Raw genomic sequence first — 16,099 nt, 5'->3', positions numbered from 1 at the left:
TGAGGAAATTAAACAGTCTTTCAGAATGTAAATAACAAAGTGAACATACCTGCTGAGGTCCTACTGCAAAATATTTGGCTGCATGTCAGGGCCACTATGTTCAAAGGAAAACAAACAGCTCACTCATACCCTTAAAACATACCCTTAAAAAGCAATGTTAATGTTCTTCTCAGCACTGTCCCAGCTAATCTTGTTACAGAGATTGTGCTGAAAGCTAAATGAAAGCCAAAACAAATGAAACTTTAATTTTTAATGATGAATGTGTTTGGAACAGCAAGTATCAATCCCAGAAAAATAATTATTAAACTGGAGAGGAGATCAGGAATCTCTATTAATAGCTTGCAAGAGGGAAGTTAATAGAATGTTATATTTTTACAAACCCACACCCCCAATATCAAAAAACCTAGGAATTTGGCTGCACATTAAAATATTAATTAATACATTTATAGAAATAGAGTTAAAGGAAACTAAGAAACTCCTTGTTTCACTTTGAGAGTACTTCTTATGGGATAGGTATGGCCATGAAAAATTTCACAAAAATTTAACTGATGTTACCTAAAAACCATGAATTTGAGAAAATCTTAAACTTCAAGTGCTACTTCCATCATATTTAGCTACATCCACAAAAGATTTTAGATGTTTGCTGCCATAGGGAGTATTTCCAATACCTGGTGTCAGGGAATTATGACTCCAATCCCTCAAAAAATGTTAAGCCTTTTGGTTGTTCACCTACTTCAACTTAAACATTAACTTGTATGCTTTGTTAAACTAGGGCCTACATTTGAAAGTAGGGAATAAGCAAATGAATAGTTTTTTTTGTTCAAGGATTTACATAGCACCTTAAGATCTCTACGTGGTCTTTACAGATCAGTGCTTTTAACTTCCTAATGCCACTGTGAAGTAAGGTGCTATTGGGAATGGATTTCAGATTGATTAAGAGATGAAGGAACTCCTTAGCAGAGTGAAGCCCAAGATACAGGTCTCCAAAGTGTTGATCCTGTGCAAGAGTCACAATGATGACTCTTTAAAGGGAAAATGAAGTAGGATCTAGTTGCTTAGGTTAAGTAGGTGGCAGGTATATAGTGGCAAAATGGTATTTATGGGCATATCCAGATGAGCGTGCACAATGTGTGGCACCTCAAAGGTGTTTGAGGCACCACAAAGTGTATGCAGCATATATGCACCCATTTGCTGCACTGCTAATTTGCAGCACAGCACCAAAATTTGACACTGGGAGATCCTGGCTGTCCAAAGCCATGCTCTGGCTGCCAGCCAGGCTCTGTGCTGCCAGATCAATGCTGCTGCTGCCCCAGGAGGCCCCCAGGGCCCCAGATAAGGCTGCTGGGGCCAATACAAGTGCTGGCCCCAGCCTCTCCTACTCCACCTGGGACAACTTGTCGTGTGTACAAAGAGACATTCCATGGGGCAAAAAGCAGTACAAATAACTATTTGTGATGCAGGAAATGCACATCCCTGCATGTATGTCCTTATCTGGATGTGTCCTATGTGTATTACATCAAGTATGGCATAGGTAGCTTAGCCTATGCAGACTGAGTTATTAACTTTGAAGATGTGCTGTGTGAAGGCTAACATCTGCCTCAGGTTTTTGGATGGGGAGTCAGCAGAAGAATAAAAGTGGAGATCTCTAGAGGAGTTAATAACTGCATTTTTACAATTTCAAATGATACAGGGCTTCCTTGAAGCATGAATTGCAAATTTTCTGGCTTCCAGATATTTGAGTGTACTGAAGGGAAGAAAGAGAACCAAGCACTACGCAAAAGGACATAGTGGGCCTGTCTACACATGAATTTATGCAAGCCTAAACTTAATGCGCCTTAGCTGAAGGTGCATTAAGGTGATTTTGGCACGCGTCTACACATGCATGTCTTAAGATGCTTTAACATGGCTCACTAGTTGAATGCATTTGCAGCCTGCCCTGGACAGCACCTTGGGCAGCCCCTGCATGCACAGCCATGCCGGGAACTGTGGGTGGCTGATAGGTGCTGCGCTCGGAAAGTGGCCAGGGGCAGTGCAAACAGCGAGCACATTCCTAGTGAGGGAGCGCAGAGAAAGGCGTAGGGTGTGCCCAGGGGCCACAGGGCCTGTTAGCGGCATGTGCAGAGCCAGGGCTGCTGGACCGTAGCCAGAGGTAGCTCAGATTCAATCAAGCAGAGGGTGCACCTGAGCCCCTAGGCCATGTCTAGTGACTCGAAGCAGCTGCACCCAGTGCTCAGCATGGTCACAGGGTACCAAGAGTCCCACTGCTACCCCGAAGCCCGCAGCAGCATAGCTAGGCAGTGTTGGCCAGGGGGGTGGGAGCCTCCAGTCCCCCGGATGTGATCAGCCCAGCCCTGGCCTGGCCACTGCCCTAACCCCCTCCTGTGTTCCTCCCTCCCTGGTATCAGTTGAGAGTGGGCCAGAGCCAAGCCCGTGGGGCTCCACAATACCTCCGAACACTGCCAATAAGAAGAAGAAGCAGGTTCTATTCTCCAAGGTGCAGATGCTGGAGCTGGAGCTGGAGCAGCAGTTCTGGCAGCAGTGGTACCTGTCAGCATGCCAACTGACTTGAGACTAAGTTGCAAACCAGACAGGCACTTCTGGGACTTGGAACTAAGTCCCAAGTCAGTTGGCACACCGACAGGTACCGCTGCTGCTGGAACCGCTGCTCCAGCTCCAGTGTTTACACCTTGAAGAACAGCACTTGCCATTCCTTCTTGGTGGCGCGTGGTGGTAGTGTGGGGCCACACGGGCTTGGCTCCAGCCCACTAGTCAACATACACACTGTTAAGTACCCTTAAGGCCTCTACACGTCCTGAAGGCACCTTAACTATTCACACCTAAATTTGATACCTGCTTCATGCAGGTATCAATTTAGGCATGATTAGCCTAAATCAACATTTTTAAGGTGCATTAGGGATGCGCATGTGTAGACTCATGCCCTTAATGTACCTTAAAAATGGCTAAAGCACCTTAAATTGGCACATGTAGGTGTACCCAGCGACATGCAGTTAGAAGTGTGCAGGAAAAAATAGCCACCAAGAAACCAATTACAATTACAGAAGAAAGAGCATCTGGGCTTCCTCAGCTTCTCTACCTAATATGAACTAAATAGAGGAAAAAGCCCCCAATCATCCTGAATCATGAAGGAGAAACAGCCTCCTTTCCTGTCAGCTGGGAAACAGGGAGAAAATAAGAAATGCTTCTCTTTCACTTGCTGATGGGCTGAGGCGACAAAAGCCAACCAGGCAAACCTGCCTTTTTCATCATTTGGACAGTAAGTTGGAAATTGATGCTGTTTATATACTGCTATAACAAATTTTATGGCAGCACAAAGCAAAAGCAACTAGACATGCATACCCTTTGTCATGCCATAAATGCCTAACTTTTGCCTTTTGTAATCATAGTAATAATAGTAGTAATATTTTGTGCCGCTTTGTTGTGGCAGACATCTGTTTGCCTTATGGCAGGAGAGCATGGGCAGCTTGGAGCTGCCCGCAGTCTCAGCTGTGCCAGGCAGGTGCTTCTGGGGCTTGAGGGGCCCAATCTTGCATGCCCCAGAAATTCCTGCGCAGAATCAGGCCCCACAAGCTCTGGAAGCTCCTGCTTGCAGAGATACACCCCAGAGATTGCCAGGGGTGCACCTCCGTAAGCAAGGAACACATTGCCAATTGTCCCACATGATCAACATGTGGGGACAATTGGCAATGGGGAGATGTGGGGAGCTATGGGCTATGGGGAGATAGAGCTATGGGGAGATGTGGACATGCCGGAGGGCAGGGAACAGCTGCAAGCAGACCTGGGCAGGTTAGATAAGTGGGCAGAAAACAACAGAATGCAGTTCAACAAGGAGAAATGCAAAGCGCTGAACCTAGGGAGGAAAAATGTCCAGCACACCTACAGCCTAGGGAATGACCTGCTGGGTGGCATGAAAGTGGAAAGGGATCTTGGAGTCCTAGTGGACTCCAAGATGAACATGAGTCGGCAGTGTGACGAAGCCATCAGAAAAGCCAATGGCACTTCATTGTGCATCAGCAGATGCATGACAAATAGGTCCAAGGAGGTGATACTTCCCCTCTATCGGGCGCTGGTCAGACCGCAGTTGGAGTACTGCGTGCAATTTTGGGCACTGCACTTCAAGAGGGATGCGGATAACCTGGAGAGGGTCCAGAGAAGGGCCACTCATATGGTTAAGGGCCTGCAGACCAAGCTGTACGAGGAGAGACTAGAGAAACTGGACCTTTTCAGCCTCCGCAAGAGAAGGTTGAAAGGCAACCTTGCGGCTGCCTATAAGTTCATCACGGGGGCACAGAAGGGAATTGGTGAGGATTTATTCACCAAGGCGCCCCCGGGGGTTACAAGAAACAATGGCCACAAGCTAGCAGAGAGCAGATTTAGATTGGACATTAGGAAGAACTTCTTCACAGTTCGAGTGGCCAAGGTCTGGAACGGGCTCCCAAGGGAGGTGGTGCTCTCCCCTACCCTGGGGGTCTTCAAGAGGAGGTTAGATAAGCATCTAACTGGGGTCATCTAGACCCAGCACTCTTTCCTGCTTATGCAGGGGGTCGGACTCGATGATCTATTGAGGTCCCTTCCGACCAACCCTCACATCTATGAATCTATGAATCTATAAACATGTGGGATGACCCATAAGTGTGTTTCACCCAGTGAAGCAGATCAGCATATCCCAGCCCATCTGACCTGCTACATTTTGCAACTTCTGCTTGTAGAGTAAGGAAGATTTTCACCTGTCTTCAGTCAACCAGGGAGAGAGCAACTTTAATGTTCCATGGGACACCATCATATTACAGGAGGATTTGATGGAGGGGCAGGATAGCATGCCATCAGTTTCAGATTTCTCAGGGAGAAATCAGCAGGCATTCTAGTTTTCTCTGATAAAAAACATCACAAATTTTCTGATGGAAAAATGTGGATTTGGGGTTAATTTTTTTATGTGATTGCAATGAAACGCATATATATATATATATATGCGTTTATATATATATATATATATGCGTTTATATATATATATATATATATATGTTTAAACCTCTTAAGTTAAAAACTTTCCCAGTTCAGGTGCTAGTCTGTATTCTCTGTTCATTTGCATTTGGATTTGTACTTCCTTCGCTGCCTTTTTGTTTACATTTATTCTCAACATTATTTTAACAATACTGTGCTTAATTCTGACTCTGTTATGTTTTAACCATACACTCCTTCCTGAACACTGCTCTTTGTCCTTTTCTGCCCTATCCTTTGTCTCCTCTGGCAGACCGATGAAGAGGAGGATGTTGAGGTATGGTTCTTTGAAAGAGCATGCCATTTCCACATCCCCCGTGTGCTGTGACATCTAATTCTAACATGAATAGTTATGGAATGCTTAGCTGGAACTATGTACCATATTTATTTATTCTCATGACTTTTTGGTTCCATCATAAGACTGTATGTTTACATAGTAGCTTTAACCACATGCTTTCCTAAATATCCTGATTTGGGTCCCTTATTACCCAAAACATATTTTAATCCCTTCCCTCATATCTGTTGTTTAAAGTGAAAAATCTTTTAACTAGCCTAAGCTTCAGTAACTGGAATTGTCAAAGGGGACATTGAACATGGCTGGAGAAACAGATTTACGTCACATCTGCATAATCAATGCTTTACAAAGTACAAGTTGCACTATTTTAAAAGCTGTTCAAACCTCCCGAGATAGGGGCATTACAAGACAGTGACTTTCTCCCCAGTCTGTGAATTGTGAATAAGGCATAGTTTGATCCCAAACAGCTTCACTGTAGGATCATTTATGAATTTCTTATTAGTGCTCCTGAAACGTGTCTCTGAAAATGAATAAATAAATGTAGTAATAGAATAAATAAATAATATATTCCTAAATGTAATAGTGGAATAAACGAATAAATATTTTAAATAAATGTACTAAGTAACTTATTTGTTGTATTCACAATTAAGCATCTCACTCTGCAGGACATTGTTTTTTCACAATAATCACATTGGTCATGTTTGGGTAATCAAGCAATTTGATTGGGTGAATGCTAAGTGTTTTGTAATAAGTCATTTGCACAGGTGGCTAAGCTGTTGGGAATAATTTACATCTGGGACCTCATCCTTCTAGTGATGATTTAAACCAATTAGATAGAACAGTATATGTCATTATACTAGTGTGTGTGAAGATTTGACTAATGTGCATATCCCAACTAATAGTTATGTGATGATTATACCTTTTTTGGTGGCATTTTTATCTGTTAACTAGAAACTAATTAGTTTAAAATAGTATCTTATAGGCTTAAGAATTGCATGCACTGTAGAAGTGTCTCACTTATATTTTTAACCATTTGACCATTTAATCATTTTCATAAATGAGAAATGATGAGAAAGTACATGCACATTTTCTGATTTCAGATGTTTCAGGCTGATTTTTTTTTAATTCTAGGCTTGTGCCATCAGAACTAAATCTCAAATAAGTACATTTAGACGTGTGCCATCAGAAATAAATTATCAAATAAGTTTATTTATATCAGTGCCTTGTAAGGATTCTGGTGTTGGTATTCAGTTAACTTGCTATTTCAGCTATTCTGAAAAGTCATACTATTAAAATAGAATCATTTTGTTAGTAAATTCCAACTCAGATGTTTTCAAGTAAAAACTTGCTCTTTTTTTCTGGAGCCATACAAACTTAACCCTGGTTCTAGGAGTAGAACTAGACTCTTTCTTTATAATGTAGCATACCAAAATATAAATGTGCAGTGGATTTCTCTCCATTTAAATGATTGGCATTGTAATACAATACTAGTTAACAATCTGTTTTTTGATGCAAAAGAAGGAATGAAATTCAGCATGCTTTTCCATATCTACAGGGCTAACAGATGTTGAAAAGGAAACAAAATAATTTTAACTGTTGTTTAGACACAGTGGCCTTATCCAGACATGCAGGAGCATGCAGTTTGTGGCACCGCAAACCTCCTTGTGGTACCACAAACCATACGTGGCAAATGTTAAAATGTGTCTCATACTGCAAATTTGCAGTACAGGGGCAAAATTTGCTAGCAGGATTTCCCAGTAACAGAACCCTCCCCCACCCCCCAAAAATAACTGACACAAAAAGCAGTGCAATGCATGCACAACTCATGGGTGCCAGCAAACACAGAGGCTGGGCTGTACAGAGCAATGCCCTGGCTGCTGGCCAAGCCTCAGTGCTGCCTGACCTGTGCCCCTGCTGCTCCCTGCCACCAGATAAGACAGCTGGGGCCATCACCAGTAGTGGCCCCAGCTTCCAGCTCTTCCTGACTGAAAAGCCAGGAGGAGCTGGGCAAAGGCAGTTTGCCCTTTATGGGACAGTTTGGCCTGCAATGAAGTGCATGTGCAGGGATGTGAACAGTGGCAATTTGTGCCACTGCAAGCACATGCCCCTGCATGTCTGGACATGGCCAGTGATTGTAATTATACTGACAGGAAAGATCTGTTGAGTAATGTTACCATTTCTATGTAGTCAGTCTTCAAAACAGAACCACATTTTAAAAATCTTTCTGCCAATAAGAACGATGAAAGTAAATGGCAGATTGCAACCACAGGCTAAAATAGAAATGGAATAGGATTCTGCTTCTGTCATGCTGTTTTAAAAAGTTTTGCTCTGCAAAATTTCTCCTTAGGAATTTGGTCCTGCTAGAAGTCAGCTGGCAACTATCGTCAATGGGTTTCTTTGCTAATTAATGAAATTTCAGCATACTGTTGTATTAATTGGTGTTGCATATAGGCAGCGAATTTCAAAACTGCTTTTAATGTTGTCTTGGTGACAAAGAAATCATATACAGACAGGGTGAGCAAAGAGCAGGTTCCAAAATCTGTTTAAGGTTTTGTTTATTCTTCTTACTTCTAGCCATGAAATAGTTTGGCTGAGAATTTTTTGTTTCAGCACTATTAATATATTTGAACTGTAATTTACATAGTTTCTATTATAGCAACTGGACTATTGTCCATAATTATGCTGGGTGGAAGGACACAATAGGAAAATGTCTATTTTTGAAGACAGTGAAACTACTCCTGTTCCACCAAGTTATCATGAGTTGATGCTACAAAATTAACTTACCTATTACTCAGTTTTTATCCTGTGTCCTGTGCCATTGTAGTATCAGGACCCCAAGTGCAGACCCTGCCCCAAAATCACACAACAGATCTTTTGGTTCATGCTCAGCATTCTGATATAGAAAGTTACAAAAATTATCTATATTTGTGCCTTATTTTTTCTAGAATTGTTCTGCCCCTGGATATTGCTTTGTCTGTAAACTTTTTGGGGGGGGAGAGGGGAGGTAGGGGCGGAGAAGGGTGTCCATTCTTTTGGAGAAATGTAAATAATGTCTTGGTTTTTTAGAGTACTGTAATTGGGCCAAGGAAACATGGATATCTGATTTTTCTGTTTGCTTCTAAGTGATCTGAAACCCATGGCATACTTGCTTTACTTTTTTCCCATTTTTTGGAATACATAGCCTAGGTCATGTCAATTAAACAACAAATGCACTTTCCTCCTGCAGTCTGGAAAGTTTTCCAGCAACTCCACTCCATCTCAGAGCCAGCCACAAGGCCTGGAATATGCTGAAGATGCAGCTGAGCATGAGCACATGAAGGCCGTCCTGAAGACCTCCTCTCTGGGTGGAGAAAGCACCACTGTGCTAGGAGTCCGCACCCGAAGCAGAGCCAGTAGAGGTAAAGAGAGCACTTTGATTTTCCTCAATGCTCCTCTCCCCTGACCAGTGATTTTGTTTTTGGCTTATTACTTGTGTCATGATAATACCTAGAGGCCTCAGCCAAGGTCACAGCCCTGCTGAATGGTGTTTACAAACTAACTAGTCCAGTTAACAAAAAAAACAAAGGTTCTTTATCTGAGGGGGGAACTGAGGCACAGGCATGGTGATTCTCTGGAGCTTACAAAGGTGGTCTAGGGCCAAGGCAGTAGGGAGGCAATGATGAAATAATAACCTCTTCCTATATAAGCCTGGTTGCCATTTAGATTCCTATTTACATTCCTCTGATAGTGCAACCTAAATGGGACCTTCTTAATTGTTTTTTTCCCCAAATGGAAGCCTGTTGAATGTACCCACTGGGCCAGGAACTGTTGCTAAATGAACATCCAAGCTCCTGGTTCATGGTTGTGGGGGAGGAGAAGGATAGGTCGGAATAAGCCAGAAAAGCTTCTAAGAAATAAGGATGGTTAAATGTATAAACCTTTTTCTACTATTCTAACATATTTTGCTTCAGAGCTGCCTTTCACTGTGGAAATATGAATGTAAATCCTATACACAATCTCTGTTGTCTTTGTAAGATAGATTTTGAAAAATGAAATGGGAAATGAAGGGTCAGTTGTGCTAATTACATGAGTGTGTCCTACTGCCTACCTTAGGAGTCTGTGAGTAAGGCATAATATATACTCATAATTTATATCAGTTCCAGATGCATGTACATACTGATGTTATTCGGTGGTATATTAAAGACAGGGACATCAGCTGAGTAAAAGCAGGCAAGATTTGTAACAGGCCATAAGCTACTAGAGAAATCCCTGGAATTGATTCACCACCTAGCAACTTTGCGGCAAGTAGGGATTTATTGTTGTCAAATGTCAGCATTATTGACTTCTGAAAACCAAAACCTAGGACACGCAGTGTTGATCTGCAGTGTTAAGATTCAGCATTCTGACACTAGTGTTCGCTGACCATCACTGACAATAAAATATCTGGATTCCATGTCCAAGTCATAATTCAGAGGGACACTTGTTCTCTAAGGCTAGGGACAGACATTCAAAAAGCTTGAGCCTGAATTGATTCAATCTTTGCAGGTTAGTTTAACCTGGCTAGGCTAAACCGGTTTGTAACCATACAGACATCCCCTCTGGACTGAAGAAATACAGGCATATGCCTGCAGTGGCTCAGGCTAGAAGCTGGGGGGTACTAGAGCAGCCCTTCCTCCCCTTCCACAATGCTGCACTGAGTGGGGTGTGGCCAGGCCCCTACAGGGCACTCAGATTAGGAAAGGTTCCCTGCCACCTCGCTGCTCCTCTGACCAGAGCAGGGAGTTGCACAGCATTTACTTACACAGCAGGGAGTTGCACAGTGTTTTTTAGCCGAACAACAAAACAAAAGGCTCTCTCATTAGTTCAAGCTCTTCTTAAACAACTTTTTCCAAGGAAGGAATGGAGGGACATTACTAGCTACCTGTTGATTAGCTCCAAAAAGCCCTTAGCCGACACTGTCCTGTCTGCTTTTGTCTTGTCACCCACAGCTTGGACCATAGCCAGCATGTGGTACGCTAGCTAATGCTGAGAGGTGCCCGTATAAGGCAGAGAGGAGGGGGGAATCCCTGCTTGAGCAGGAAATGGTGAGGGGAGTGGGGGGAGCAGGAGGAAGCCAGGCAGTCTCTGCTGGAGCTGGAGCCAGGGAGCAGAGGGGAGGGGCCAGCCCTGCTGGTCTGGAGCAATTCCCCACCCAGAATTGCAAAGCAACTGGGATGCTGGGGGACCCTGATTTAACTTACACCAACAAGGAGTCTGGGACAAATTGCAAAAATCAGTTTGACCCAATTTAGTTAAGTCTGATACTACATTCAACCAGGTTTATCTCAAACCAGTTTCAACCATCTTCAAACTGGTTTATGTGCACTGAACATCTGTTCTGTTCCAGGTTTAAACCAATTTCTTATCACTTAAACTGGCTTATGTGTAATGTCTGTCCCTAGCGTAAAAGAGAAGAAGAGTAGCTAACAAGCCAATTCTTTGCTTTCTGATCGTTTCACAGATACTGCTCATTAATTTATTTTCCTTTCATGTTTCTCTTTTTCTTTTTACTTCTGCTTTTTTTTTTTTTTCAAGTGATGGTCACAAGTTATTTATGGAGGACAGGTCATGCACCAGAACTTAAGCTATTCATTCTTTGCTTGTCGAAGAACCTGGTCTATCTGGTATCCCTTTCCCTCATGTATGGGAATCTCATCCATCCCTGATTAATTTCTGGTGTAAATGTAATCACTGATACCACATTTAGACCCTTTGCTGATAGTAAAAACTTTTCTGGTATTTTACAAAATCTTTGGATGCTTGGTTTACTCCAGTTTGACAGCTTGGAAAGATCCAAATTTAAATGCAAGCTGAATAGCTAAGATACACAGGAGAAATAACTTGTACTACTCTGCCACAAGCTAAAGAGCTCAAGTAATTCATTAAGTGCTAGAGAGCAGTGTGTCCTGGTAATAAGAATCAGTGCCTGTTGGCTTAAGGAAGAGACAGAGAGAGAGAGAGTGAACCAGACAGAAGCCTGTTAGGAACACTATCATAATAGAACCACAGTTGACAGGAGCCAGGAAAAAATCAGCAGGACACACTGTTATTTACTGCCATCAGGGAAGTGCCACAGGATGGTCTCATTAGTGATTTTCTAGCTGGTTGCATTTCTTAAACCAGCCTGTTTGGAAAGCTCATTTTCATTTTTTCTGCTTACTAGCTAAAAATCAACAAGTATACAGTATCCAATGGAAGAACCAACAGTTGTGTTTATAGCACAGCTCAAGGTAACAGGGAGGGTCTGAGTGCCATGGGTCTCTGGGGTTCAGAGGCGTGTGTTCACTGTTTGTGTTTCTAACCGGAATTGCTTATTTAGCTTTATTTGGTCTGCCAGCTACTTTTGCTTTGCCTGCTGGTTACAGAATGTATGTGGTTGTGCCCAGATATGCCCAACCTTTTAAAAGGACACCTTGAACTAGACTCTTTTCCCTAGTACATCTCACTTGAGCTATTTTGGTGGCACAAAAGCTTGGAAGCAGACCATTTCTCCCTAGCAAGCACACTGGTGGCATTTCAGCCTCTGTAGTACCTCTTCTAGTCCTAGTTTAAAGGAGCAGAAAGAATCTGGCCAAAGCAAGCTGCACTTAAAATCCCCAGCTGGTAAACAGATCCTGGGGGACTCTTGCCAGTGACAAAGCCAAGAACAGAACTCTGAGGTTAAAGCCAATGTACAGTTCACCAGTGGTTTTAGGGAGGTATAATTCCCCTCTAGTTCCACTCTCTTTGCTGATGCAGCAGAGAAACTAGGGTAATAATTTTAAATGTTCTATAAAGGGTAAAGGCTTTGACGCTGACAAGTTTGATACAAGAATCACAGACCTACATCACACTGCCTTGATTTTGCAGTTGGATATTTGCAGTGGAGGGTAATTTTTTTTTCATTATTTCTAAGAAAACATTTGTTTGTCATTCTCCAGGGCGAATTGGTTCATGGAATGCTGGTAATGATGATTCACCTAACGCTACTGATGACGCAGCTGATGAGATCATGGATCGCATTGTGAAGTCTGCTACCCAAGTGCCAAGTCAGCGAGCGGTGCCTAGAGAAAGGAAGCGGTCACGAGCTAACAGGAAGTCGTGTGAGTATGCCTAACACACTTGTGGGAATATAGAAGAAAGATACCTATCAATCTGTCTGTCTGCATATATGAGTAAAGTTGTAGGGCCTGTTCCTTATCTGATATAAATCAACCTACCCTCCAGCAATGTTGCTGAAGTCAGTCTTCTTGCTATTTCTGTCTTCACTGGAAGGGCCCTGTGACTATCTCTCTATCCATGTGTTAGCATTTCCAGGAAGTTGCAAGAAAGATTCAGGAGCAGCAAATGGAAGATCAAGCAGACATAGGTTTTGTGAACATGTACATTAATATCGTGGGTGATTTTGTTTAGGAAGTGCTTGGTTTCTATTAGTTAGCATAGGCTGAAGGCACAATCGCTCCCCAGAGTTCTAAGAGGAGGCAGCAATTTCCTGGGAGGATTTAGAAACAACATTGATATTCTTAATGACTGGGCAAGCCTTACAGCAAAAAAACCACGTTGATGCCAGATTCTTTCTCTCACTTTCTGTGGCAGCTTTTCACAGCATAATCCCTGCCACCACCTACTTTTTCAATATGTGCTTGTGATCTCCATATGTGCTTATTGCTGTCAGTGATTTGCATATATCATACAGACCCCCTGTATGTTTGCATAGTTCTGTAGTTTACCCCATGGTGAAGTACTTCCTCTGTTCTTGACCCTTTACACACATGCACACGCACACACCCATACACACACAATGTGTGCATATGTACAAAGCATATGTTCTGTTTCTTTGCGGGGCACCTTCATGCTATGGCTAAAAAAAACCAAGGAATGATAAAAGTACCTTATATTTTTCTGTAGAGCCAACTTGCATTTCTATTTAGTGAAAAGATCACTGGGGATTAAAAACTCAGTAAATGTTTAGGCTGAGACTGATTTTCAGTGTAATTTTTCATGATGGATGCCATCTCTCTCACTTGTTTGCTCTTCAAGGTCTTGGCTAGACTTTTATGTGGAATAAGAGATATTTCAAAATAAACTTCAAGTCCAGTAGTTTGGGGATGAGAGAAAAATATAGTGAACAGAACTTTGTGTAGTAGTAGCTGATATACCTGGATAATGAATGAATAAAATCAGTGGGCTTTAAAAAACACTTAGCTGTACTGATAACAGGGCACCTGAACTTCTTCCCCAAGAAACTCAGCAAGCTCAGCCAATACTAATGCAGAATTACAGATAGGAGAATAGGAGAGACTGTTCTGAGATAGCCTTTCCTTTTTTGTGTCAAGGTACTTAGCAGAATTTGCTGGAATCTGTCTGGCCACGCAGTAAATGCCTCTGCTATTGCCTTGAACTTGCAGCCTCTGGGCTGTCAACCAAGCGACTTAGCACCTGCACCACCCCAGCCTGTTCTAAGCTATGAAGCAAAGAGTTTGTGGAAAAATAGCACAGACCATGTATGAATATAGTGGAGCGTATGCCTGTTTTCATGGTCTAGCTTTGCTGGGTTGTGGGTCATAGTGATCTAAGGAGCAAAAAATGCAACAGTTGTGGGTTTTTGTCTACAAGTTGTTGACCATACACATCTTTCTGGATTTCAGTGTGACTTCAGTGTCCAGTCTAACTCTAATGTCACTGTAGAATTCATTAAAAAAAACCCAGCTATTACTGTGTTTTTTGTCAGAAGCCATGCAAAGCGATATATTGGTCAGAGTTTTAGTGCAGTCATACATCTACATAGAGTAACTTAAAACTTTGCAGATGTTTTAGATGAATTTGGATTGAGTTGTGTGTTTTTAGTAAAATCAAGAGGCCAGTGAGCTATGGAGGACTATGCTGTAAACATTTCATGTGGCTTTATGGGGATACCTTTCACAGGCAATGATTCTGAGGATACAAAAACTAGAGGTAAGAAATGAGTAATGTTCAGTAATCTGGAGTCAGGAGAAAAATAGAAATGGATATCTGCAAAAAAAGACAAATCTAAAGATAGAAATATATATTTTGACATATTTATTAAATTAAAGCATACTGCCTTCTGCAAAATGGAATGAAATGAATTGCTGGGCAGTGTGATTACACCTAGTATGTGGGCATCATGTATTCAAGCAAAAGGAATAGTTTGTGAATTTAGAGCCATTGAAAGAATCATTAAACTGTAAGAGAGTACAGGGTCATCAAGATCCCAGTAATAAATGAGTGGAAACTATCATGTCTACCATATTACCCTTTAAAACATTGAGTGTTTTTAATAAATGATGGCCTGACAGAGTTGCTGAACTTGGAACTAGGAATTTGCTCAGTAGAAACTGAAATGGAGACAGAAGTTGCATAGACTGAGAAAAACTGAACTAAGATGAACTGTAAGTCCATGAGTCTATGTTGAGAAAAACTTTCTGAATTAGTTAGACCCTGATACTATAGAGGCTTAATAAGATAAAATCTTTATGTTTGGTAATAACAAGAAGTCATTACTACATGAGGTGTGTTTGATGATCTACATAATATATGTATTAGACTCGGGTATATATAAGAACACAGTGTCAGAAGTTGCATTGTCAGTCATCACAGCAAGCTGTAAGTTTGAATGAACTGCCAAAATTGAATTGCTTTGCTGCTCTTACAGGGGTCCTTCCAAGTTAGTGCTGAGGCAAGCTTCCATGAGAAGAAAGACTCCAGTTTCTAGGACTGAGAGTCCAGTGTGCTTCAACCAGCATCAACTACCACTGGAAATGGGAGAGTGGAAGGGAAGAACTGAAAGGTGTTGTTTCCATGCTCTGAAACTGACAGCAGTTTTTCTGCATGAAAGGTTTTTATAACATTGCACAGAGCTGTCAACTCAGCAAGGAAATATAAAATATAACAAGGATTGTCTCCTTCTCCCCTAAGGTTGAGATGAACTTCCCAAATGATGCCATAATAAACAATGTCTGTGAAGGAAAATTGGAAAGGGTGAAGTTTTTAAGAGTCACTCTGATAGTTCAAGTTCCAGTGAACAGAGCCTGGTTTGTTAAGGAGGACCACCAATCCACCGATTACTGGTTTAGGAATTTCTAGTTGTTAAGATCTGCAAAAACTAGAAATGGGGGTATTTTTATAGAATTAATTGTATGAAATAGGAACATAAGAAGGAAGATACATGTTTGCTCTGTATTGGAAGTCAATGAGGCACTAACATTATGATGACTCAAAGACTGCCTGCTTCAAGCTGAAAAGAAGATATAACCATCAAACCATTCACTTGGAACCACTGTTGTCAGATCACAGAGAGCTTATGGAAACTGGTGGTAAATAGGGATGACATAAAAACTTGTTATCAATGATAGTGAAAAAAAAAAATCACAGTAGAAAAACTGAACTGGAGGGCTATGAGTCCATACCAGTGTACTGGTGATAGCAAGGAATCCTAAGCAGAGTGCAAAGGAATTTATAGCACTTCTGCCCTCACCAAATAGAGAATGAACCATGGGGCATCTAACAAGATTGTCTCGTTTGTTATCAATTCGCTTAGCAATAGACTGCATAGACTGCAAATTGGATTTGCAGACTGGAGCATAGACTGCAAATTGGATTTACAAGTACCTCAGTTCTGGATTATTAATAATGGGCACAGTTGGTGATCATACCTGCGAATAAGTTCCTTGACTTACTGAAAATCAGTGTAGTGGGCAAATAACAGGTACCACTGTCATAAGCAAAAATCTCACTGATGGCTGTGCTCTGTGTTGAGGAGCAGCAAGCAAC

The 16,099-nt window shown here is 41.9% G+C and overlaps 1 protein-coding gene across 5 annotated transcripts in view; it reads left to right on the top strand.

Annotated features, from left to right (window-relative positions):
* Positions 1–16,099, top strand: part of FHOD3 (formin homology 2 domain containing 3) — a 645,457-nt gene that overhangs the window by 605,086 nt on the left and 24,272 nt on the right. For all 5 annotated transcript variants that reach the window (XM_059728584.1, XM_019479159.2, XM_014611417.3 and 2 more), the window contains 2 exons: positions 8,538–8,709; positions 12,250–12,411. In XM_059728584.1, coding sequence (XP_059584567.1) covers positions 8,538–8,709; positions 12,250–12,411 — 334 coding nt within the window. The remainder of the gene's footprint in view (positions 1–8,537; positions 8,710–12,249; positions 12,412–16,099) is intronic.

The sequence above is a fragment of the Alligator mississippiensis genome, chromosome 5, assembly GCF_030867095.1.
Source record: "Alligator mississippiensis isolate rAllMis1 chromosome 5, rAllMis1, whole genome shotgun sequence".
Taxonomy (NCBI): Eukaryota; Metazoa; Chordata; order Crocodylia; family Alligatoridae; genus Alligator; species Alligator mississippiensis.
The sequence above is the reverse complement of the archived record's forward strand: the minus strand, read 5'-3'. Positions and strand labels throughout refer to the sequence as shown.